Source organism: Calidris pugnax, unplaced genomic scaffold (genome assembly GCF_001431845.1).
Source record: "Calidris pugnax isolate Ruff unplaced genomic scaffold, ASM143184v1 scaffold17, whole genome shotgun sequence".
In the NCBI taxonomy this organism is placed as follows: Eukaryota; Metazoa; Chordata; class Aves; order Charadriiformes; family Scolopacidae; genus Calidris; species Calidris pugnax.
Window position 1 is genome coordinate 7,186,153 of NW_015090794.1, and position 26,976 is coordinate 7,213,128.

The window sequence follows — 26,976 nt, forward strand, 5'->3', positions numbered from 1 at the left end:
ATCCCAGGCTACAATAGTCTGTCTTTATGTTAGGTTCTGTAAATACAGTCTTGCCCTGAGATAAATGACTTCCCAAATTAATAGCCCATAAAGGGCAGTTTGGCTTTTATGAAAAACATGGAAGTGAGAACTGTTACTAGTGCTGTTGCCTACAATTTTCCGCAGTTTCGCAGTCTATCATTTCTGAAAGCTGAGCGATGTGAACAGGAGCATAAAGGCGCGATGGCAACGTCTCTGTTGCCGTACATCTTTCTGTTCTTTAGGAAAATAGTGACACAACACACACTTCCAATATTCTTTCCTGCGTTGCTTAAAGGAGTCAAGACAACCTGCCTTCACTCACTGAAAAAGCAGATTTCAAGAAGGAGTTTTCTCAGCATTTTTGCTGAAGCTGGCTTCAGTCAGCAAAAGTAGAATTCGCAGATTATTCTACCAAAGAAATAATCCTTTAGCTACTAATCTACAGTTAGAGTTAATTCTGGTATTCCACAAAATACAGCACCTCTATAACAAAATGTTGGGTTTGGGTTTTTTAATGCACTAGCTATGGAAACAACTTGAAGCACTATTTACCCCCGAACCAAATTTCCGTAATGAATGCTGATTGCAATTTTTGCATCTGAGGCAACGCTTCACTCACTGAAGGTTATAATGGTATCATTAGGCGGTACCCCCAGGAGTTTCTGTGTCTGTGTCTGTGTAAGAAGAACTCCAAGTACCCCCTTCACCCCAGAGAAGAGAAGCCTCCAGCCTCTGCGAGGGGCCCTGGGTGTGGAGGGAAGGGCGAGGGTGTTGCCCTGGATCTACAATTCATGTCATTTCCCAAGGGATGGAAGTTCTAGTGAGGTATTTAACGGTCAAAGCTATCGATCATAAATTCACAGAGAAAAAGACAGTCAGAGGTCAATTACTCAATGTTACCTGATGACGCTGCATTTCAGAGAACTTTCTGCTCTCCAGAGATCACTGGGGAATCACTGTGAGGGATGTGGCTGGCACAAGCTGACTCTGCCACAGGGCAGAACCGCTGCAGCTCCACCTGTGAGACTGATGCTGCTGCTGTTTCTGAACCTGCATTTGGAGGTGGGTTTTCTCTGGAGCCAGACCAGCACCTCTTGTTTACCTGCTCTGCAAATCCTGACCCAGACAGTACTGTGTCATGCTTTGCTACGGGATGTAAAAAAATCTGTGGACCTAACATCTGACTTTAAAAGTTTGGCAAGGGGGCCCCTGAGCCAGAGAACAAACAGATTTACATCCCCACTGATGCTTTGCACTCGGTTACAGTGGTCTCTGTCTCTGCAACATCTTTCCTTGGCTTGAGCTGAGGACCAGCACAGGCACTTTGAGGATGAAGCTACCCAAGATGCCTTCAGCCAACTTAACAACATGTAAAAATATAGCACAATCATTTCCTGGATTTCTAAATTACTTCGTCTTAGTATTTCAATAGATCTTAAAGTGTCCCAAGCCTTAGAGGAGTTACAAACGCATCCTTTTTAAGGGAAAGCACAAATTTTCAGTTGGAAAAAGAAGAAAGTTAAAAAGAAAGTTGTTTACTATGAGCTTTTATGTGAGCAACACTCTTGAAAAGACCTGATATGACAACTGCAATCTGCCTAACATTTACCCCAAGAGAATGACTATCAAAGAACAGTTAAGAGCTAAATTGTAAATTAAAACACTGTACAAAATATCAAATAGAAATAGTAACTAAATCTCATAAAAGCAAAATAAAAATGTCAAAATATCACTGGTAAAAATGGAATATATAAAAACATTGGGCCCATTCCTTCTGTAATTTATTATGGTATCAGGAAAATTACTCTGACATCAAAAGACAAGTAACTCTTGTTGGAAGCAACCAATGACTGTTATAAACAAATAAAAGACAAATTTGTGTGTTTTACTGGGCCTTACAGTGCATCATAATTGCTTTAACCAAAAAGTCTAATTATTTTGGACACTTCACTGTTTACATGTTACCATCCCACAAAAGAAGCGATTCTCTCATTGTCTGTGAATAGTTATCAAAAAAACACCTTGCTCTCTACTTCACATTCATTTTTCCTAGAATATGACAAAAATGTGATAATACAGAGGCACTGGCATAGAAAGGAAAGATCTATCTAGCCACCCCGTTCAGTCTTACTGGTGCTCTTGTTAGTCTGCCCTCTTCATTGTTTCTTGTTTTAAATTTAAAGTTTCCCCTCTAGCATCTGTCATAATGAAATCATGCAATACACTCTGTCATTCCAAATTATTACATGCAAGAATAAGCTGATCAATTTTAATAAATCCAGTATGGTCATGTTCTGAAATAGGTTTTTCTGGCTTAATCTGTGCTGTAACAGGTAAAATGTCTCTCTCTCTTCTTTAGAAATGCACATTTCTAATAGTCAAACTGCCTGAAAAGAATTTTATGATGTACCAAAAAAAATTATTACCGACTTAAAAATAATGTAAATATGACTACTCAGTCTAACTTCTAAAGAACCTCATCTCATTAGTTCCACTAAAAGCAGGAACTGAAACACACATTTGTCTACAGCTGTGACTGACTTTTTCAGTACATTAGAAACAAGTAATAATCTGTTCTGAGACACAGGAAGTTATCACACTAAAGAATTTCCCTGCATGAAAACACAAATTAAATTTATTTTATAACTTTGGGCATTGAAACAAGAAGAAAATTTAACTCCTGTTTTAACTAATATTTAACAATTACTGCATTACAGCAATGACAAAACCTAAAAAGTGAACAAGGAAGCCTGTTGGGGGATCCACTGCTCCTAGAGTTTCACTGTGTGACACTAAATGTAACGACTGCAAATGCCAACATTCTTCTGAGGCCCAGCCACACAGGTGCCTGCTTAAACCTGATTCGTGGCATTTACTGTTCTGCCTTCTCTTGTGAAAATAAGTATTGTGCTTCACTTAAGCACAACTCCACTCCTCTCATCCTTACTCATCTCCTGGCTGTGCAGAGCTGTCACATCAAGCAGAGGCCATCACTGCCTTTGGGTCCATTCTGATGAAATCACCACAAGCAGGAAAAAACACGACAATGTTACAAGAATTACAACAACAAACTTAATAACAACGAGCTGAAGGTACAAAAGTCTTGTTCCCAGTATCCGTTTACTTTTAAGAGATAGAGCAAGATTTTAATCTTTCACACTTTCTTCAAATTGGCTACCAGTGAAAATTTTAAAGCTTTTTGAGGCCTTCATTATATTTACAGTTTCATACCAAGTAGTCACAGCATGACTAATAACTCTTTTAACACTAGTCCCTGATGTCCCTCTGATGAAATTGTCCTCACTGTTAAACCAAGAAATGCTTGCAGTAAGTGGGTACAATTACTTAAAAAGACATGTACTTTCCCTGATGTCTAAGGCAGATGTCCTTACAAAGACATCTTTACTAGCAGAACAAGTGCAGAATGAAAAGGTGGTTAATATCAGCCAGAGTCAATGGTTCAGACAAACCACTTCTTTCTTAGAATACGCTCTCTTAGCCCAAACAATCTTTTGCAGTTTGTGTCTTTGTTTCCCACTTGTTGGCTACGGGGTGTTCAGAGAGGAGCTTACAACACAAAGAGGTGATGCACCATGGTCAGAGCAGCGAGCAGCTCACTCGGGGCCACAGACAGGGACCGCATCCTCCAGCCCAGTTCCTCCCCATTACAGGCCTATCACCCTCCGTGGGCTACCTCAGAGTTGGCAGTTTGGAAAAGACTTGGTCCAGCTTGATCAACTGAGTCAGAATTATGTGGTCTAGATCCTACTTCCAAGGAAGAAGAAAATCCTTTACAATCCAAAGGGATGGAAAAGCCTGGGAATGTGCCTTTAAAACTAGAAAGACAGTTCTAATTACCTCGTCTGACCATACCTACATAATCCAAAGCACTGACTTTGTGCAAGTTACTTTTTACAAACAGTAAATCCAATTCCAAGAAAACAAAGGAGGCAACAAAGATTCTAACACAGTGATACATTTACTGTACAATGTGCCAAATAAATAACTCACTGTGGATGTCTGCTCCGTGTATACATTTTCAAACGTTCATAGATAGGAGCTGAATTGCTAAAGCTGAGAATAATGATAAACTAAATTAAAGCTTTCTGGGCTGAGAAAGAAGCAAGAAAAGAAATTATAACTGGACTTCAAGAGTAAGTTTTTACTAGAACATGGAGAAAAATCTAACTATGCTTTAATAAATATTTATATTTTATATATATATAAAATCTAGTACTAGATTTTCACTATTAGTGCTGAATCTAGGTACTTGTACAGATACTTGTATCATAAAAGTATATTTGAGACAATCATGTAATTAATTACATCTCAAAGATTTTCATATATAATTACAGTCCTAAAGATTATAGTCTAAAATACAAATAAATATATACTTGCTGAAGATTAAATATTTACTTCTGACAGCCCAATGGTTTCTTTGTAGTATGAGACCACAATGTATTGTTGAACATAGAGAATCTCTCATGCGTCCCTACTCTTGGGCTGATTACAGCAAATTAAATTTCACACTAAGCAGTTTGAAGGCTTTGAATGCTCCATTAGGTTTTACTAGAATCAGATAATTATTACTAAATGTTTATTTATGCAACCATAGTGATATTTCTTGATACATGTATTATTAAATGTTTAACAAATAATGTACTACTTACCTAAATTCTTAGGCATTCTTAATTAACATTAGCATAAGAATTTGGAGAAGAAAATAGCCAAGAATCCTCTTGCTTTGGGCTCTATCCTATTAAGTTTTTGATAGGTTAAAGTTTTTGATAGGTTGCAACAGCAAAAGGAATGGATGCAGTGAGCTTCTTTAGATTAACCTAGCTTATTGTCAGGAAATTAGGTAAAACTTAAACACTGGTCATGTTTTTTCAGGTGACAGTACAAAAAAGAGCCCCACTGATCAGTCAGTAACATATTTATAAAAAAAATTTACCTTGTATTCAACAGATAAAACCTATGTACCTATTCAGTATAAACATTTCAAAGCCTCTGCTTCTACCTTGCACTTAAAAAGTCAATCTGTGCCTTTTCTACTTTGTGCTCTACTATAAATCTCCACTGACAAAGATTCAGGAATTGGGATTTAGCTGGCAATTTTGCTGAACCCGCATGACAGTAGAATACAGCTGCCTCCTCCCCAGCTGTGCCAGCCTGATGGGACTTAAAAAAAATGACACAAACTTGCTTTTGTTAGTAAACCAAGCAGCCACTTCAAATGGCAAAAAAAGAGCAAATATAGTAAAGGTGACATGCTTACAGTCATTTTTAAACCTAGAACCATATTTTAAGACATCATTTTTTAACCTGCTCGTATGCTTGTTATATGGACAAATCAAACGTGAGCATTCATGCTCTATGCCTTCTATATGAGAAAGGAAAATTTTAAAAGAACTATTATATTTTAAGTTAAAATTAAAACTTTGCAAAATACCTCCTTAGATACACACTTCCCTTAAGGACTAGCAGCGCAGGTTAATTTTTATCTGGCAAGTTGGTATTTTAAATTTCTGTTCCTTTGTTTTAGCAAAATGGGTTATTTAACGGTAGTTTAAAAGCAGTAATAAAAGCAGTTCACATCCAGATTTACTGTGGTAAAATCACTTTTTGAGAAAAATATTACACATTATCAGGCAGTTTTTTCCTTTGTAGAATGCCTTACTAATTTGCTGTATATAACATTAAGAATTTGTATGGGACCTGACATTTCTCAGTAATTTATTCAGTTCACAAATGTATAAATGGCAGCTTTTGCATTTGCATGCAGATTTCAGCATTACATTCATATCACATCTTGTGTGCAAAACCCACCAGCAGCAAATCTCCAAATCTCCCAACAACTCAGTTATTGAAATGTGAACAAGCTAGTTCATATCTGATGTAATAAAGTACAAGTACAGCAGTCTGCCTCCTAGAAAGGACATCAGGCTGAATCGACTGCAAAACAACTGCAAATTTACAAGTCTGTACATTACATGCCTGTGAAATATTTCCCAAGAAGGAAAAACATACATACACATGCCGTGGACTTTATCATATATAATAAGAGTTGTGAAACTCTGTATTACCCCAATGTTCCCTTCTAGTGTATCCAAAACTAGAAGACAGGTAGGACTTCCCAGAAGGGAGCAGCTCTTGCTGAAATCAACTATTCACTGACCTTTCCTGCTCAAGCCCAACACTATTTTTTAAGGAAGAGAATTTAGGATATTCACAATAGATTTTAAACAAGAATGCTTTGACTAGGAGCATTTGCTGTGATAAGTGCTTTCCCCTTGACTTAGAAAACTGAACAAGTCAAAGAGTTTTCTTAGAGTTACCCTTTAAGGCAGGTATTTGGAATTACACACTGCAGCCTATGCTTTGAGATTTAGTACATATAAAAACTACACTTTTGGAGGAAGTCATATTAACGTATTCAGTATTTAACAGAAATAAGATAGAAACATTCTAGATTTTGGCAGTTGCACATCAAATTTGGGCATGTGGAAGCAGCTCAGGATAATCGAGTTAGTAATTCTCTCAGAAGAGAGGATGCCTTCAAATGTTACAGTGATTATAAACAGAAATGAAACCATACCGCTGTCTGGTCACCAGAACCATCAGCTCTGATGTTCCTCAGCTCTGAAGCTGTCTATTCTGAACGTAAATAACTTCACTCTCTAACAGTGTACGTGTCAGAGCTTATAAGAGATACTGACTGTATAAAAACCAGTATGCCCAGCTCGTCTTGTATCCTGATCATCAAGTTGTCAAGCAGAAGTCAAACGGAGAAGTGCTGATTTGAAAATCATGTCCCTTAATTGCTGCCTAAATATGAACTCAGAATACCAATATTGGGCACCTGCTTTTAAAAATCTTTGTGCATATCATTGCCTCTATTATTTTATGAAAAAAACAGCATTTGCATGGAAGACAGGATAGGGTACATAATTTTGAGGAGGCACACAGCCAACAGTTTTTGCTTTTCACACGAAGCACATAGTGGTGCCCAAAATTGTAATTAGTTGAATTGAGCTGATATGCTTTATTGAGACTTTATGGAGGAGTTAGTGTTAGCGAAACGTGCAGAATTTGTGGGGGAAAAGGCATGCACCAGAGATGCAGACACACACTGACGACTACATGCAGTCACGGGGAGTTGACTGGCAGGTGAGAAGGTCCCAGAAGAGCTGGAGTCCCTGGAAGCAGCAGGCAGAGTGTGGGACAGCCACACATGCCAGCCAGGCAGGCAGGGGCCCAGGACGCTTGAAGCAGAGGAGAGCAGGCAAAGGGAGAGACGTTGAAGCAGACAGGGCACTTGCATCTCCAGCAACCTCATGGTGATTCTGTGACAGTGACATTTCCCCCCCAAACTCATAACCTTGTCTTTTTACAGGATACCAGACTTTCTACATAGTCCATTTTCACCACTACACATGGCACAGTGCTCAAGAGCACTGCTTTCCCCAGCTGCAGCAGATGCCCTGCTACTTGGCTGCTTTTTCCCCCATTATGCTTAAAGTAGTTTGTTTCCAGCTCTCGAGGCTGCAGTGCCTCAATGATCAGTAACAGACCATCAGATTGCTCCTTATAGTTTGGGGACCTCTCTTTTCAGTTTGTCTCCCTCTTGTCAAGGCCCTTCCCGTCACCCCATGCTCAAACTGGTCACAGTAACACCACTTGCCCGGCCCCAAGCTCCAGTTCAGGCACAAGTTCCCATAACAAGCTGACACCAAGCCCAAAAGGCCAGGACTGTGGCACTGCCAAGTCAGCCCAAAGCACACTAGCTGGTGCCTACAGGCAGCAAAGGCAATACCCTTCTGACCGCGCTCCTGGGCAACAACGGCATCCACACCTCTATGTGACCATTCTGTAACTGCCCAGAATAATTAACATACTCTTAAAAAATTCAGGAGGCCTTGAGCAACAGGAAAGTATGAAATGGAACTGGAAAAGGATCAGGGGTTTGCCATGGGTTTTAAATTGATACCGGTCAATTTACACCTGTACCTAGCTGTAATGCACCTATGGAATAGACTATGGAAAGCTGTATGTATAGGTACCATCTCTGCAGGAGACTGGTACATGTCTCAATTAACTTTTTCCACCAAGATCAGCAGACAGTTGTTCCCTCCTGCTGAGTGTCTGAGTTACATTACAAATATAAGACTACGTATCTTCCGTGTTGCCTCAGCATAAGGATCTGTCAGATTAAACAGCAGTTGTTGCTACACTGCTATTCTTTTTAGCACATTTAAATTTTACAGACAGATATGGAAAAAAAAATTATGTAGCTGCCTCAACTACAATTTAGACATCAAGACTAACAGTCTCCTTTAGCTGCAGCCTAACCCTGTCCAGCTCCATAGCTGTGCCCCTGCTTTCTGTCTGGAAGTTCCTCTCACACTTTTTGTTATGTTCACAGCCTGAAACATACATTAGATGGCACAGTTAAAACATGAAAATATGTAAGAGACACAATCCTGGAAGATTTTACAATCCAACTATGGCTCAGAGTGAGCAAGAAACACAGAGAGCAAGCACACCAAGGAGCAGAAAGAAAATATTATCAAATATGACTGCAGCTCTGTAAAGCTGATTGAAGCAATTAATCAGATGTTTTAACTTGTTCCATTTACAAAAGAGACATTTATAAAAGCATATACATTTTACCATGTTTCAAGGTACCAATATTCTGACCAACTCCATGTTACTCTGCCATGTTACCCTGCCATAGAGAACCATCCAGGTTTGCTTGACATTGGTGGGTTAAACAAAAACATTCAAAGTACTTGGAGATTTGAAATGCATTTCTGCATGTATGTGAATGGATGAATAGACGCAAAAAAATATATATATTAGTACATAAAACAAGAACAATGTTTACTGTACCAGGCAAACAACTATTAAATGTATATGACAAACCTGTCTAATGTTAAGGAAACATTTTTAGTAACAGAATGCAAGAAGTTAATGAGACCTTGTCTTTAGCCTGGATACAAAATTCATATTGCAGTCATATACATTCTACAAAGCCCCTGTCCTTACAGACTGCTTTACAGCAGCATTGCAACCACTTGCAATATCCCTGAGTATCTTGGAAAGACTGCAAGTATTCCCAATATTCTGGGACAGAAGGAAAAGCCACTGTAAGAACAGTGTATATCAGTTAGATATAACACATTAAATAAAGTTTGTTCTTTTCTGTGCAACTACCCCCTGGAACCAGGCATACCAGTTTGCCACTGCTGCCGTCCAAAATGATGCAAGACTCCAGCAAAGGGGAAACAGCTCCTTGCAGCTTCCCTCCCTCCCCACAGCCTCCGCCTGAGAGGAAGGGAATGCAGCACACTGCCTCAAGAGAGCTACGAGAGGTAAGTTTTAAAAGAAATTACTAGAAGTGTCTGAAATGAGTAAGATCACTTACATGTTTTATCAGCTATAAAATGAATAAAAATCTATGCAACACAACACCAGGCCTTGGGAATGAGTAAGAAAGCATGAATAGGCACACCCTGCTATCTTGTGGTCAAACTAGAAAGCAAGATGGGTAATTGCTTCTGAAGCTAATGAGAGAAATGAAAGTATAGGCAGATGAATTAAAAAAGAAGTACCACCACTAGAATTAATTCACTAGGCATGTCAGAAGAGCAGACAACAGGATTTTTGTATTGGAATTTGGTTTATTTCAAATACAATGGCTTACTCTCTTGACGTCACTTAGAACGCTGTCTAGATTGATTTGTTCTGTGCAAATGGATTAAAAAAAAAAAAGAAAAAAAAAAGGTGGATCCCTCAGAGAAAAGACCTTTGAAATAGCTGATGCAAGTGATGTGGGCATTGTCCTCCTCCCCACCTCTCAGCAAAACAAAGGAATTCTGAAGCAGAGCACAACACTCAGGGCTCTGACCTGTCAGATGCTGTTTCTGCTCACCTTAGCGTAGCTAAAGGTTCCTTCACCAGTATTAAATGTTTCAGAAATGTGTGTTAAATAACAGTATGAAAGCCTTTAGTTAAACAATTTAATAATATAAAACAAAGGTAGGAAAAAAAAAAGAAAAAATCACTACTTGGACTTAATTGACTGAAAAGGCTGATGTCAGATAAAGAACAGAATGACTTGGGTAGGAAATGTATATATTAGATTATGCTTTCACTTCACCAAAGGAATTACTACAAGTATTCACAGTGTACTTCAAGTGCAGTAATGCTCAATTCTAGTGATTTTGATTCCTTCTAATTAACATATACACACAAATGCATCTGAAACTGCAAGCATAAACATTACTTGCTCACTGATCCATTATCACACTGCTAACAGATCAAGCTTAATCAAGTTCTATCAGCTTTTTTTATTATACACATTATTAGACAAGTCTCGTTTCATTTAGTCTCTAAACAGCTACGTTTTATTACATCAGAGCTAAGTGAAGTTTGCAGGATACTTGCTGTCTTACTTGTTCTTTCACCCATGTAAGCAGAGCAATTAATGAAAAATAATTAAACACCTGGTTGAAAGCTTTATCACATAAAGAACTTTTCTGGCTAGAACTGATGTCTGTCAAGTTACAGACAGCAGTAGTATCATTAAAAAAATGCAGCTTCTCCATGGCTTTAGCAGGGTGACCTTGGCTGCAAACAGCTGAATTCTCTGCTGTTGTAACAAAAGGTGCTGAAAGGCAGAAGCTGTTTCCTGGACACCAATCTACACTTGAGGGATGGGATGAAGAAGGAAGCACAATACCTCATCTAAAACTGAACAGGAAATACAGGCAAGAAGGCAGGGGAGTTTGCCCTCAATGTATGGAGGGAGCTATTCTTCAGAACAGACACCAGGTTTGTTGAGCTTGTGAGTCAGGACCAGGGGAGAGGTCAGCCACTAAGCGTGGGGTTTTGCTACAGACCACCCAACAGGGGCAAAGAAGTGGATTAAGTCTTCTATAAACAACCTGAAAAAGTCTCCAGATCACAGACCCTGGATCTTACAGGAGACTAACCGCCCTGACATCCGCTGACAGCAATGCAGGAGGGACTCTGGGACAACTTCTAACTCAGATGGGCCAACCGGGGTCCACTCTCCTAACCCTGATACTCACAAACACAGAAGTGTTAGGGGATGTGTTAATCCCCGACAGCCCTGGCTGTAGCAGGCACCAAAGTGGAGTTCAAGGTCCTAAGGGTAGTAAGAAGGCAGACAGCAGGTCTGGGGGTCAGGACAGCAGACTGGGTTGTTCAGGGAACTGGTATAGAGGGTCTGGTGGGATGCAGCTCTGAAAGGCAAAAGGGTTTGAGAGAGCTGACGTGTCTTGGAAAACAGGCTTCTCCTAACACAAGAATTGTCCTTCCTGATACTAAAGCGGGGAGGGGGGAGAAGAACAACTGCGCTAAATGAGGAAAAATGCATGTAAAAGTGAGAAAGAAGCAAAGATAGACTTGAAAGGAGTAATACCGAAAAAGTACCTGGGCATGCAGGACTGGTGTCGGGAAAACCAAGTGCACAGAGGGCTGAAACTAGCAAGGGGCATGATAGGCAGCAAAAGCTCCTGCTACTGCTTTACCAATAAAATTAAAAACAAAGAAAATACAGTCCCACTGCCGAGTGACAAGTGAAAGGTACTCAGTGCTTCTTTTGCCTGTCTTCGCTGAAATGTTCTCCCAGAGCTAAAGAAGCAGAGGAACTACTGGTAGTGGATATCCTCAATTAAGCCAAGTATCTCCTGAGAAATTTCAATCAAAGCAAGTCCATGGGACCTGATGGGATGCATCCAAGAGCAGTGAGAGAGCTGGCTGCTGTCACCATGGTGCACCTCTTTAAAATCATCAAAAGGTTGTGGAGTTAGTTCTCCACTCTTCTAGACTGCAGCATCCTAGGTAGGTGAGAAACTGGCTGGACTGTTGGGCTCAAAGGCTATTGGTTAATGGAACAATATGGGAAGGTGACATAAAACAAACCAGAAGGTTCCAACTTGATATAAGAAAAAACACTTTTAGAAATAAGTTTCCAGAGTTTTAGAAAAACGCAGTGAAACAAACACATTATCAAATCAACAGTATTTTGCATTTTGCAGATTACCATTTTTGCCATACTAAGTTAAGGTACGCTAACTCCATGAACACAAATGTCTTCAGAAGTAAGTCTTTCATTATCATGGTGTATCTAGGTGTAAGTATTGAGTTTATAGAAATTATTTTCAGTAACACAGTTGCACTATAAGGTATTGCTTAAAATTCTTGATTATGTACCACAATATTAGCGTTACCAGGAATAGATATCCTATTCTTGATTATGTAATCAAGAAAAACTTCTGAAAATAATATTCAGAGTACAAACTACTTTTAATCAGCAGCTAAATACCAAGATACTGGCACTGATTACTTCGTTGCTCTAATGACATCTGTAATGGATTCCAAGTGCTGTGCCTGATTGCTTCCCAGCTGATCAGGATTCTGTTCATCACTTCTAGCTGCTGGAATTCTGAGATTTCTTGGAGTTCCTTTGCAAAAGGCCTCAACATTGCTTCAGTTAAATGGCTACAATGTACACTTTAAAAGAGTCATAAACTTTACACTTAGTACTCCACGAGAAAATATATTAAAACAAGAGAGGAGGATCTGGGGTTTCTTCCCCCTCCCCCCTTTTTTTGACAGGCATTGATTAGAAAGCAGTATAATCCAAAGAACTTGATAAACATTGGCCTATGTATTATAAAATAGCTGAACTTTAGTTGACAATAGCTTTCTTCAATAATCATGCTGCAATAGTGACTGTGATACATTTTCATTAACGCTGATGTTTTCAGTTTTAATATAGCTGATATACCCAAGTGATTTAAAAGGCAAATTGAAACATTAAATAAGATGCATGTATAAGCCAAATTCACAATTGTTAAACTTAAATCAATGTCTTGTCTCATGTCATTTCTGATTTTTGCCTACTGAAAAAATGAATTTTTAATCCTTCATTTTATGAACTAACACGATAAGGGAATTGACACAGCTATTATTCTTGGAGACACTCCTCAGTGGAGAAGCATGAAACTATTACAGTACCATTCCCCTACAGACATGCATTACATAGGTCTAAACATCCTTGGCTAGAACAGTGAAAATACTTAAATTACTCCATGGAAAGAAATCTTACTACTGGCCTTCAATTCTGGAAACATTATATGTTCAAATTACCTGAAAAGCTATTGGCTATAAAAATCCTTAGATTGTCTGTTTTCTCTTTTTCATAAACTTACAAAAGACTTCTTGCAATTTCAAATTTTTGTTGTAACAAATAATGAAAGTGCTGGCAAATTTCAGTATTATCCTTACAATTTTGAAATTGAACGCTTTCTAAAATTTTTAAAATAATTTAATCAGTTGCTGTCAGCTTTTTATGCCATTGTGTCTTCACAAATTAGAATTGTTTAAATGGATTATGTAAAGACATTAAACCTCTACCACAGAATTAGTACTGGAATTAATGGAGAGTTGTGCCAGATTACAGTGGAATATAATGGCTTCTGCTTTTTATCTGTGTCATAACTGGTGCAGAAACACACTCACAGTTCAACCACATACCCATGTAAGAGAAGAAATTTAAGAAATCATTCTTCCATGAGAAGGAAGTCACCTCAATCCCTAGAGTTTAGCAAGCAATGGGGCAGAGAACTTGAGAATGTGACTTCAGTACTTCCAAGTTTTCCAAAACATTTCACTGCAAGGAATGAGGAAACTTTTAATCTCTAACATCAGAGGATTTCTATTTTGATAAAAGAATATGCAGCAAATAAGTTCTTACAGGGCCAACATCTTGGCTTCTTAACGCCAATGTCTTACAATGTCTCATATTAACAAACCAAACTAAAGAAACTGTCAATGTGTATCTTGGTAAGACATTTTTAAAACAGGATGTGAGTTGCCTTGCTTTAAAATATATTTTCTTTCAGTTTCTTTATATCTTTTTGTATTTTTAAAGGAATTTCTATTCCAGAAGCTAAGTAGGCAACAGGAAAAGGTAGGAAAAAATCCTTTGAAAAATCTATTATTTCTAAGTGTTATTAGATGATCTTTAAGGTCCCTTCCAAATCTAACCATTCTATGATAAATTATTTTAAACACACACACAGATTTATATTTATCTTCTATGAAGTATTTTTCTGACTGCATTTCTGTCTCCCTTGCTGTATCACACATCTCCCTGCCCTTCTGGGCAACTAGTGAGAGTGCCAATCCACAGGTATCTGCATGGTAGAGCAATTCACTTTTATCTCTCTCATGAGCTTAGATAGAAAGACAAATGGTTTACAGTAATTGTAATTTGTTAAATTGTACTTATATATTTACCAACTCATGGCACAGCAAGCCACTGTGTAAACACAAAGGCAGTAATGAAATAAGTAATTGTTCCAGTTGAATATTCTAAAATTCCTTTTAGTAATACATTTCCTTAACTATTGTATATAACTACGTGATAAAAGAGGCTTACAAAACATAATCTCAATCAACAAATTATTAGATGAATTAAAATATGGTTGCTCAAGTGAAGTAATCAGAAACATTTAGGCTGAAAAGACCCTTAAGATCATCAAGTAATGAACTTCTCTTTCTTGCAGGTTCTTGGAAATTGCACTAGGCAGCTTCAAATATTTATATACACATGCATCGCACAACCTACGTGATCTCAACACTACAATCAGTTCAGGTTTTTTTTTTCCATGTTTGGTAGAAAAATGGATATATGATCACATTTTACAAAATGCTGACAGGTTTGTGTTTAAAATACTAGGGAAGTCTGAGACCTGCACTGTCAAAAGGGATAACAATGACTGCAGAGATCTAACACTAGAAAAAAACACCATAAAACATGCAAGACTTATTTATTGTATCTAACCATTCATTGCCCAGTAGAAGTCAGAAGATTGCTAGCACTCTGTAGTTGGCACTTACCCTCTATCAACAGAAAAGCCTTAGAATAATGTTTAGATAGATAAAAGTACTCAGAACTCCACATTGTTTTATAATTCTTTGAGAAATATCCGGATAAAATGATATTAACTTAGCTTTTTGGATTATTTAAATTTGAGTGAAAGATCCTTTCCAACAGGATGTAGAACACCAATTATACGTCCTGAATTTTATTCCTCTTACAGAGAATACTGAAGATAACCTATTTGGAATGCTTACAAGAATTAGAAGTCTTAACTGAAACACTTATTAAAACTCTGCTATAGGAAGGCCAGGTGATTCTTAGGAAGAGTTTATTTTATGATTCTGGGTCAAGCCTGTACTTCCAAAATTAATGGAAGAACATAAACCAATAAAACAACTGTGTAATGGCAGACTTCACATTATGACCGAGCTACTGAGATTTTATACAGTAGATTCTATCAAGCTTAAATCTGTTGGTTTTTACTCTTTCCCACTCTATCACTAAAATTGCGTTCTGGTCAAAAGAAAGTCTGTAGCCTATAAATAATGTCAATCAATTTGACAGCTAAGGTTTTAAAATCCACTTTGTGAGACACTGAAGAAATTAGTGAAAGGTCTCTAACATGCTCAAAGCCTTCCTGTGCAAACAAGAGCTGGGAAGAACCACCTCAGGAGCAAGTGGAATGCAAAGCAGAGCATAGTGTAGAGCACACAGGACTGTATTTGCAACCTCACTCAGTGGACTGTTGTGCTGTCAGCGACACAGCTAAGGCTGTCTGCAGCTCTGCTTCTCATCAAGGCTAAGAAATGTAAGACACTGTGCTTACATCTGCTTTTGAGACCACTTGTCAACTAGTAACATCACTTTTTCATTCAATTCCAAGAACAGTATTTACCTTCTCAAAATAGAAAATACTACCAGCCTGTTTCAAAGTTGTAACTGTCAAACTTGAATTTGCTAAGTTTTAGCATTTTAAGAATTTAAATATTGAAGCAGTTGAATTTATTAAGCATTAGAAAGCCAGAAAATTCTGAGCTTCACCCACTTTAGGCACTTAAAAAGCCCTTTTTTTTTTTTATTCTTTTCTTGGCATTGTTTTTCCCCAATGGCTAGAGTCCCCATTTGTCTTCTTAAAGCAAGAAGTCCCTATTTTCCCCAGTGATTAGAGTCCCCCCCAAAAAGAATTATAATGTGTCTTCTTAGGACTTTTATTTCAAAGAAAATTTCTCAGGCCCACTGAAAAAAAAACTGACAAAAAAAAGTACACGCCTGAAATTAATGATACAGGAAGTCAGATGAAGAAATCAGAATAATGGCTCAAGAATCATTTACAAAGCACAGTTTCCCCCCCAAACATGAGAACAGTAGCATACCAAATTCTATGAAAGAATATTATGAAATAAATTAAATTAGCCTTGTTGCCAATTTGAAGTATAAAGAAAATGGAGTTACAATCCCCAATCTACACTTTTAATTATCTTACCTGGCATTCCATGGATAAGGTCTCCACACAACACAAAGAACTTCGGTTTAGGGCTTAGTTTGTTAATGGCTTGCACTGCTTGCTCTGCTAATTTGATTTCCTCTCCCCATTCATCATCTCCATTCTTAGTGTCTCCAACTGCCCAAGCTTTTATCAGTCCAAACTGAGGATCTGCTCCTTGGATGAAATAGAAGGGCCCCTTCCACTGGTACTCATCATCTAAGAACAAAAAAAAAAGAAAAAAAAAGAAAAAAAAAAAGTAAGTGGAAAAGGTTAAGCACTAGAGAAACTTTTAACAAGAATGAAAGTTTCCATGCATCATTAAATTAACTGTTCTTCACCTAAGTAAATTAGTAAGTTGAGGCCACTTTAATGAAAGTACATAATTCCGAAGCCATTCATACAGGACAAATATAAAGGCAGAAGTACAACATTTTCCTCTAATGGGCAACTGCAATAAATGAAAGTGTATTAATCTAATTATACTACATGGTAATTACAGACTGATTAGAGGAAAAGTATGTGAAGAATTCAGTGAATAGTGCTGGAAATTACAGGACTACAACATAGCACAAGTGTGTAACATTAGATTTCAGTTGATTCTTTTAAGACTCCAATTATTGCTTCTTTAATTAACATACACAACACATTTCAGATTTTACGGTTCCAGTAGACTTGTCCTTAAATTATTAAGGAGTTAAATGCTTTTTGTTCTTATACTTTCAGATAGAAGTTGGATGTAGCACATTCTCTGGAGTTAGAACTGAAGCCACTCAACAGGACCAAGGGCAGCAAACACAAAATCCAGCAACATCAGAATTAGCAGCAACAACAAAAATCCTAATTTAGAACTGTCACAACAGCTCCCAAGACCTCTGGGAAAAAGGTGAGAACTCAGAAATAAAATTCCATTGGTATAGTCAGCGCAGACAGAGGGTACAGCAGAATTTGTACTGCTACAATTTTCTTGTATACTTGTTTCTCTGGTAAGACAATACTATAATAACAAGTACCACAAAAGAAGCATGATACTTAAGACTACAAGTACGTTAAGAAAAAAAATAAATCTCAACACTGGGCAAATAAAGCTATAAATCAAAATCAAAAATGGGTATCCTGTTAACTAGACTTACATCTCAAGTTGGAATCAAAGTACAAACATGAGTACACTCTTATTTTCTCCAGCTGTCTAAATGCATTAGTTTGCAACCTGAACATTTCAGTTTGACAGCAGTATTTGGCTTAATACATTTAGTGTTATTGGGGTATTTTTAAACAGCATTTAAACTGTTAAAAAAATCAGATTATATCAACGTATAGTTGAATCTAAAAAAAATGATACAGCAAATTATTTCAAATTAAAATATAATCCATTAATATACTCTCATATTACGTCAGTCTGATCTGAAATGCAGTTTGAGGCAAAACTAATCTTCCAATAACAGTACATGAGCAAGTAGCATGTTGACTGCATGGATTTACTTTTGGTTTTCTTTCAAGTGTTCTAGAACTGGAGCTTCTTTGCAAGAAGTGGGGTATGTTTCTTTCAAGGAAGGTTAGAAAACAGAGGTCAGAATTCACCTCTTGCACCATGGAGATGGATGGGCTGGGGTGAGTGAGAAGGAACGTGGGCAACTCCCCAAATCTGATTGCAATTGTCATCTGTTGCTATGGCATCAGATCATTTTGCAAAATGCAAGCTTCTACGTTTTAGTTTTTCACATTTAATTTCTAAACAAAATTATTGATAGTCTGTTAATTCACATCAGCATTACCTAGTTCTAAATAATAATCATGTATGTTATAGCGAAAAGCTAATGAATGGCTAAAAGTTTCTAATTCTGAAATGAACTTTTCCAATTACATAACTTATTCAAAGAAGTGAAACGATCCTTCTATCCATGGGTTTGCAATAGAAGCCTTATGGAAACAGTCGAATGACACAGAGTAATTTAGGTTTTTATTTTTCGTCTTGCATGACAAAACATGACTGCCACAAAGAGCAGCTTAGATGCTGCATCAAAGGCATTGTTTGTGCAGAGAAATCACCTTGCAGTTTTTCTAAGTGAAAAGCTACATAAAAAACAGAGTTAAGGAACCCTGAATTAGAAATCCTTTATGATCTATACAAAATAAAATTGAAAAAAGGGAAAATTTGAAACAGGAACTTGTTTTGGAGGAGTGGCACAATCCTCACACTTATTAAATCGGGAAAAAAGCTCAAATCTTTGAACAACTCGTTAGGATTTTTAACACCTGCCCCTTTCCAGCAACTCTGTAGACAGTATTGATAATTAATACTGAGCAAAATCTACTTGTTTTGTATTGATTAATCTGAAGCCAGTAATTTTTACCATAGTAGCCTAACTATTATAGAGACATTTATCAATTTTTTTTTACAGGAAATAGAAAAGACCCCTAGCCTTTGTTTTAAAAGTCTGTTTCCATTCTGGACATACGGTGTTTCCCTCTCCAAAGCCCCAGGAGCACCTGCGCAGGCCAGGGAGCTGTCAGGGAGGCTGGCACGGGCAGCAGGAGCGGGCCAGGGCCCAGGTAACAAGGAGCTTCACACACGATGCTTGGACTGAGAGAAGTCTGGCAAGCAGACAGCTGTCAGGGACCATGCAGAGCTGATGCGAAACAGGTTGCAAGGCCAGACTGGGGGCTATTTAATATACACTTCGTGAATATTTTTTTTTCCTGCCTTATATTCATGCCACTACAGTAGCTCTCTAGGTTTAAGTACCTGAATGTTTCCAGGACTGCACAAAGATGCTCTGGTTTGAGTGGGTGAGTGACGGTCACGTGAGGCAGAGAGAGAGACACTGATAAAATGAATTTGAAAAGAGAAGTTCAGTACACAGACAGAATCAAGAAGTGGCAGAAGAAAGGAGAAACAGAAGATGCAGGGGTGGAGGTGAAGAAGAGCGGGGAGAAAAGGAAAGGGATAGGAGGTGAAAAGAGAAGGAACTGAAAATGATGCAGAGGTATATGCTATATTCTCCTGAAGGAAAGAAAAAGAAAAAATGAAGAAAGTGAATCAGGAACAGAAAAGATCCAGGAATCAGGGCTACCTAAATAACATTTACTTAAAATGTTAGTTTAATTAACTAGCCTTAGTCAAATAATTCAGTCAAAGATATTTTTGTGGTCTTTGGTAACTTATGAAATAGTTACAAAAAACAGCAGTAAGGTTGAATATTTTCTACCTTGGTCTTGTTATTTGATCACTCCATATAGAGACCCTATTTAAAAAAAATAAACCTAGTACTTAAGCTAACGGAATTTGGTTTATTACTCATCAAGTGGTACTTACCAATTTTTTTCCCCACAAACAAAAGAATACACGGGGAAAAAAAATAATATATGGACACTCAGTTTAAACTTACAACTTAAGTTTTTGTTTATCAGGAACGTGCTTCAATTACTATAAAGTACTATAAATAAAAGCAGAATATCATGAAGAGACTTGCATTGGTACAACACCCCTGGTGCAAACTTGCACCTTCACCAACTCTTAAGCTGTTTGGAATTCAGCTCATCCAGGAAATAATTCTTAATTGCCCTCACTGGTCTGTCTGCAGAGGAGTTCTTATCTATGCAAGGAATGACAACAGTTGAGCTAAAGTTTGAAGTGTTGCAACTAGTGCAATTTGGCTAATTTTGTTTAAAACTCCAGGAGCACACCTGCTCTTTCAACAGACCAATATGGTGAGAGGGTAGCAATGAGACAGGATGTAAAAACATCTTCCACTACCACAGATGGATCCAGAAGTCTTTTGGCTAACAATTAAATGATTTATCAACGGACTGTGTTCAGATAATTAACAACAAAACTTCTGTACCCTACTTCTCTCCCTTACCAGCTGCTTGTTAGCATGCTCAAGCAGAACAGGTACCGCAGGCCGAGCAAATCAACTCTGTCTGCTTAAGCAGTAAGTCAGGCAACACAAAAGAGTGTTTGAACCATTTTTATGGACTTTGCACTGAATCAAAAGAAGAGCGCTCAGACAAATCATTCTGTTGCTATGCCAGGGGAATGCCAAAGTCTGGCAGAGGGTTAGTAACAAACAGCATTGGGCACAAGTGGTGGGAGGGGGAACAGCTGTTTTTGCAGTGATCATCTAGTCATCATCCAGGTCCTAGATGTTACTCCATAAGGTTTCAATTAAATAGCACATACAGTTGCTTTCTCCCCTTCAAACATAGCAAGCAATGACTTTTACTGGAATCCTTTATGGGAATCAAAGGCACCCTTCTTGCTAGGAGTTTCAATTTTCAAGCCTTTAGATGAGCTATGTAGCTGTATAAGACAAAGTACATGTTAGGTAAAGTAACAGAAAAATAGTATTCAATTAATAAGCAATTTTTCCTGCTTTGGCCCTTGCATCGCAAAATTGAGTGGAGCTGAGAATGCCAGCACATTGTCTCTTCATCCCATAGAGGCTGTTTGCCATTTTCTGAATTCACCACAGCAATAAGAAAATGCAAATGCCATACAAAAGTCAGCAGATTTCTCCAATAACTGACGTACATGCCATTTCCATTTCTGAAGGCCAAATAATGTCTGCAGAGCTGCTCTTACACATGGAGCCACACAACACTCCTATTCCAAATCCGTTTTGTTCCCAGGCCTCCTTAAGAGAGGCACAGCTGATTGCCACGGAAGAAGTCCAACTTCAGAACATGTTGTTATGCCTCAGTTTCAATAGCTTCCCACTCTTTTTCTGCTCCCATGCATGCCAAAGTACAGAGAGAGGATCAATGCAATGTATTTTTAGTAGCATAGGCTGAAAAATGGTGCCAGCTTCTAATTTTATCTAAGGATTAATTCCGTGAAGGGCCAAAGTAGTCAGCAGCAATTCACAAGAGAAAACCTCAGCCAAGTATTGTGATCACACACAAAAAGACACTTCAAGGACATAGGTGGGAATTAAGCCAAACCTCATCATTTCTGGAGGACAATAGCTAATATCTTGCCTTGCCTTTATTTCTTCCCCTTTGCCCCTAATTTCTCTTCCCTATTCTTCCCCCCTCTGTAAGGATTACAAACACAGATATACAGAGATTGCTCATATAAACCACTGAAAGCTGGCCCTTTGATAGCCACATGGTACTGGTGGGATTTCCAATAGTTCCCTGGTGGGACTTTTAAAAAAGTACGTTCGTTGGTTTCAACAGTACATTGGTTTTAATCTTTCTCTACACTCTTATAGCATTTCATTGAAACAAGTCAGGTACAAAAGTTCCTTCTGTCCATAGTCTCTCTATAGACACTATTGTATCTGAGAAGAATGGATGTGGACACATGCCTAGTGCTTGCTCGCTATAGTACAGGCAGTAATATATACAAAGAATGCCCTCATTCTCACATCGGGTTTGCCAGGAGAATTAATTTCACTTCTCTGAAAGATGACAAAATAGCAGAAAGAGGTACATAGTTCCCTGCCCTGAGTTGTCTCTGCTTACAAAGTATGCCTGTGACTCTTTTTTCAGGTAAAATTGCACAAGAGACATAACCTTGGTTTTCTAAAGCAGCTATAGGCAGGAAGGAAAATGGAATCTTTTAACTGAGGGCAGAATTTATATATCATAAACAATACAAAAGGGAAAACCTTTTTCCTTGCAGTTGTTTTGGGGTTGATCTTTAAAGAATTTTTTTTCATTACTCTCAGTTCTGAAATAGCTCAAAAACCAATAAAGGACTTGCACTAAATCCCTAAAAATTCCTTGTTTAACAATTAAAACAGTATCAATAATTATGGCTACAAAACCACCATTGTTGTTGTCTGTATGCCCAAATAGAAAAGATTTCAATCTAATGAAATACCCACTCCTTTCAGATATATTTTCCATATGTACTGGAGAGACTACCAAAGATACAACTATTGAGGGTTCTGCTGAATGACCAATGCAACCTATTATGGAAGACGCAATTTTATGCATCAGGGAAAAAACCTATTCAAAACAGCTATCAAAATAAATTTTTCAGAGAAAATAAAAGCCTTTAAAAGAGCAATTATTGGAGAAATGAAGTACAGTGGGCCTAAACTAGAAGGATAATGTCAGCAGAAACACTAGCTGACAGAATATAGTTTCTCAAATAAATTACACAGCGCTACTATTTTTAAGAGATATACTTTCAAACTTCTTAGATAACCATCAAGGTAGGAAATGCCCCCTCAGATACAGTTTATTTGTACTGAAGGCTACAGAATGCTAAACTCTAGTCATGCCTTTATGCCCACCCCCAAATTTAACATGTAAACTCATTACAGAAACTTTACAGCCCAAGCCTGTAGGTGTGAAGGGGGGTGGCTTGCATAATGACAAGGTGAAGTCACAGAAAGTTGCTCAAAACCCACGTACAAATTTGCCTAATTCATATGAGAGTTGGAGACAGTACTGGGAATGGAATATGCTAGCTGGGAAGCAGTGCTGATCAGTGCTCAAAAATATTACTGTTGAAGAGCTCTAGAACAGTAATCATAATGTGCCAAGATCCAACACTCATGTGAAAGCAAGAAAAAATAAGAAATCAACTGCGGTTGTATTTAATTTCAAAGGAAGGCGAATTATATGTAATTATGATGCTTTAAAGAAGTGCAAAAATCCTTGAAGGCAGCATGGAAACTATTCAAAGACACTGTCCCAGAGGCTCAGACCATATGCACAGCATTTACTAAGAACGTCAGAAAGACCAAAAAAAATCCAGACTGACAAAACAACATAAGCAGCAGCTATAAGGGTGCTAGTAAGAGCGGGACAGCATACTTCAACAAGCTAAAGTATCCAAATAAAGAAAACAGGACAGATTTTATACACTGGAAGGTTAGATACAAAAGTCCAAGAAGTAAAGCTCAAAAAAGTGAACAATGGGGAATAGCATAAATCTGAAAACTAATACAGTCCTTTTTAGAGGCATTAGGAATAGGTAGTCTGCCAGACACTCACCAAGGCTAATAGATGTTCCAGCCATGCAAAGATAAAGGCAGAGCAGAAAAATGATGTAAATTTTTGTATCCGTGTTTATTGTGAAGCAACCTGTGAAGATCTAATGCTAGAATTCTTCTTTACAAACAGTGCATCAGATCTGTCTCAAATCAAAACACCAGCAGATGATTCAACAAATAGACATGAACAATAACAAACCACTCAGATTAGGTGGCACCCACAGAAGAACTCAGAAGTAAAAAACAGCTAACCCCTGGGGAGTTATCACTTGCTTAAAACTGCCCTTGCACCGAAGGAGTAGGAAGATGGCCAGCATCACACCTACATTTAAATCACTTTTCTGAGCAACCTGGTAACCACTGACTGCAAAACTGGCACCTGTACAGGCAAGTTAATGGAACACACAGTAAGAAAGAGAGTAACTACTGCACCTACTGAATCTTCAGAAAGAGTAATAGACATCTTTCACATGGATAAGGATTCCCACTTCATACTGTCTCCAAAAGTATGACAGTTACTCACCAAAGACTTTTAAGGAACCAAGAGCCTTTGTTAGAAATATTTAAGAAAGTCCTTGCATGCATTAAAAAATGGTAAGAAGAGATGGGTAAGACACACACCATTTGAATCTGTAAGGGGATCTATACTGTTCAACATATTGAAAACAATCTGAATAGCAAGGAAGTGAAATTTGGTAAAACTAAGCCATTTGGCAGTATGAAAATAAGGCCTGGTTGTGAGGAATTGTGGGGAGACTTCATTACTCAGTGAGTGTTCAAGGAAGCAGATGCAGAGAAGTGCAGGATAGCACACAATAGGAAAAACACCACCAACTTCACAGAAACAATGATAGTTCTAGCAAGTGCTACAAAGAAGAGTCACCTCAACATTCAGTAATGGCAAAAAAAACAGAGATGGGAAAGGAACAGAGAAAAAATATGAGAAGCAACTGAATAAACTTAAAGAGCTTACAAAAGATTGGTGAGGGGGACATGACAGAGGAACATAAAATCATGAGGAACTGAGAAGGTGAGTATGCAACAGTGGTTATCTGCCTCTTCCAGACAGAGGTTTTGGAACCATCAGCTCAACCTAGCAAAAGACAGGTTTCAAAACAGACACACTTCTCAACCAGTTAAACTGATGGTACTATCACTTGTTTAGTTACATGAAAAAAAGTGCTCTACATACTTTCACAGAAATTCCTTGCACAGCATGCTACTGGCATACTTGGGACAAAAAAAAAAAAACCCAACCAAACCAAAACAAAAAAAACATGACTTTTTGGGAGAAGTAGCAAAGACAGAATTTACTCAAACATATGGCCCTGTTTCTTCACTAAAATACTAATAAAAGTAGTAAATACCTGAAGCATAATTTCACATGGGTAGAAAAGACAGAGGATTTATTTAAAAAGTAAATCCAAAGCATACAGAGGTCTCTTGCCAATTTAGTAGGGTATTTATTCACTGTTTGCTTCTACACTCCATCAACTCATGGCTAATTTAGATCCCTAACCTTGAGCTTCCAACTCACACATCACATACCAAGAGTAGATTAGAGCAGGTTACAGGTATAACCTCCATATTATGTGAAAGCAGACTGAACAAATTACTATTAGGGGACAGACAGAGTGTGGAAGAGTGATTTTGTGGAAAGGGTATTAAGAAAAAAAGGAAATTAAGCTCAAATTTTAAAAGGAAACAGTGTGCCAAGCCACAGCAGGGCTAGTAAATGCTTTGTGTTAAGTATCCTTTTAACAGAAGGAGGGAAACTTAAAGACTGAGGAAAACACAGGTACCTGCTTTTCATCCTAAACTGCAAGAAACTGCTTCAGTTTTATCAGCCATTCACTCCGTTTTTTTCCAATCATTTAGTTATTAAAAGGTTGTGTTGAACTTTAGCCTCTTAAGAAAGAGTTAAGTAAATTATTGACAAAGAAACATCGTACCCAAAGATGGTAGCTGGACTACCATCGCATAAAAAAATCCTGAACAAGATTAAAACCAACCAACCAACCAGTAAGAAAAGTCTTAATTAATTTGTAAAGAATGTAAACAAGGACACTTCAGGAGAAAGAAACACACCTGGAAAACAGATATCCAAATCACTTCTTTTTTTCTTCCCTTTTAAAGGCAATTTTCAAGAAGTACTTAAAGCTTTTGTTTAGAATTTTTTACACTGTCATTGAACACTCATTTTGTTACAATTTCACTACACAGTTGATATAACTAGATGGCTTGTCTGCCATCTGTCCCCTCAACAAATGCTAGGCGTTCTGTTCCAAACCAACTACACCATCTGCAATTAATAGGTTGCCAGAATGACTGCATACGTATACTTCACATGCTTAGAGTTGGTGATTTTTCTTTATTTGGCAACAAGCAAAGCCAAATATTTCCAACGAAACCCAAGAAAATACCACAAAGTTGTTGGAATTGAGTAGCCTCGTCCACCTCACCAAACTAATACAATTTTTAATTTATAAGCATAAAATACCTTCTGTGTGTGTGGCAACAGGAAAAGATTTCTTAACACAGAGCTAGTTATGCACCTGAAAAACCTAGACATGTACAGAACCTCCACTCTTGGGAGAATTTTACAAACAGGTGAGACACACACAGATGTTCAACACACTTTTCTGTTGGTCCAGCCACAAGACAAGAACCAGCAGTCAGCAGGTGGCTGCCATCTCTGGCTTGGCAGCGGCCTCCTCTCTTTGTTCACCTGGGAGGAGGTAACTCTGGAAGCATGTTTCCTATGGAGCTGACCTGTGCTCGGGCACTGCCAGCCGAGGGGTTAGGGGAGCTGCCTCTGCACCACCTGGAAACCTTGGGGAAGAACCAGCTGCTGACCTGAGAGAGGCTGAAGCACCTCGAATAGACTGGGATCTTATCTAGCTGTGTCCGTTACGGCACACCTGCCTTTCATTTAAGTAACACAAACAATGAGCCACCTGTAACCTGTTAGGTCACCCCCACAGCTCCAAACACATAATGGCACAGCGCCGGCACCAACAGTTTCACAAGCCAGAGAGACCAGGTTTAACAGCACTGACAAGCGTCTTAAAACGACCCTGGTGTCGGACCCTTCCAGCACCTTCCGAGCAGGAGCCGGAGCCACCGGCGCTGGGGCCGGGCAGGGCCGCGGGGGCCAACGCTTCCAGGCGCCAGCTGAGGTGCGAACGAGCTAGGGACAGCTCCGCCTTCAGCCGGGCTCCCCCCGACCGGCAGCGCCAGGCCGAGTGCCGCCTCGGGCAGCGGCTCCCCATCGCGGCCTTCCCGGCGCTACCAGACGGCCGGGGCCCTGTCCCCGTCCCCCCCTCCCGCCCGGCCCGCGTCTCCCCTCCCTGGCGGTGAGCGCTCCTCCCGCTGCCGGCGGGGAGATCCCCGGGCCTCCCCTCCGCACGCCCCTCCCGCCCGGCTGCGCGGCGGGGAACAGAGCCCGCCGGAACCCGCGGCCCTATGCCGAGGTTCCGCCGGGCGCTCCCGCGGGCCCCGCGGCGCCTACCTTGGTGGAAGGCGGTCAGAGTCCTGCCCCGGGCTCTCAGAAACGCGTCCCCCTCCGCTGCCATAGCTCCCGCCCGCCGTGCGGCCGC

The 26,976-nt window shown here is 38.9% G+C and overlaps 1 protein-coding gene across 4 annotated transcripts in view; it reads right to left on the bottom strand.

Moving 5' to 3' along the window:
* CPPED1 (calcineurin-like phosphoesterase domain containing 1) overlaps nucleotides 1–26,976 on the bottom strand; it is a 70,248-nt gene that overhangs the window by 24,552 nt on the left and 18,720 nt on the right. For 3 of the 4 annotated variants that reach the window (XM_014936547.1, XM_014936548.1, XM_014936549.1), the window contains exon 3: nucleotides 16,425–16,643. In XM_014936547.1, the coding sequence (XP_014792033.1) occupies nucleotides 16,425–16,643 (219 nt within the window). Of the gene's footprint in view, nucleotides 1–16,424; nucleotides 16,644–26,888; nucleotides 26,971–26,976 lie in introns of those variants that run through there. The other variant, XM_014936546.1, reaches the window with a different exon arrangement.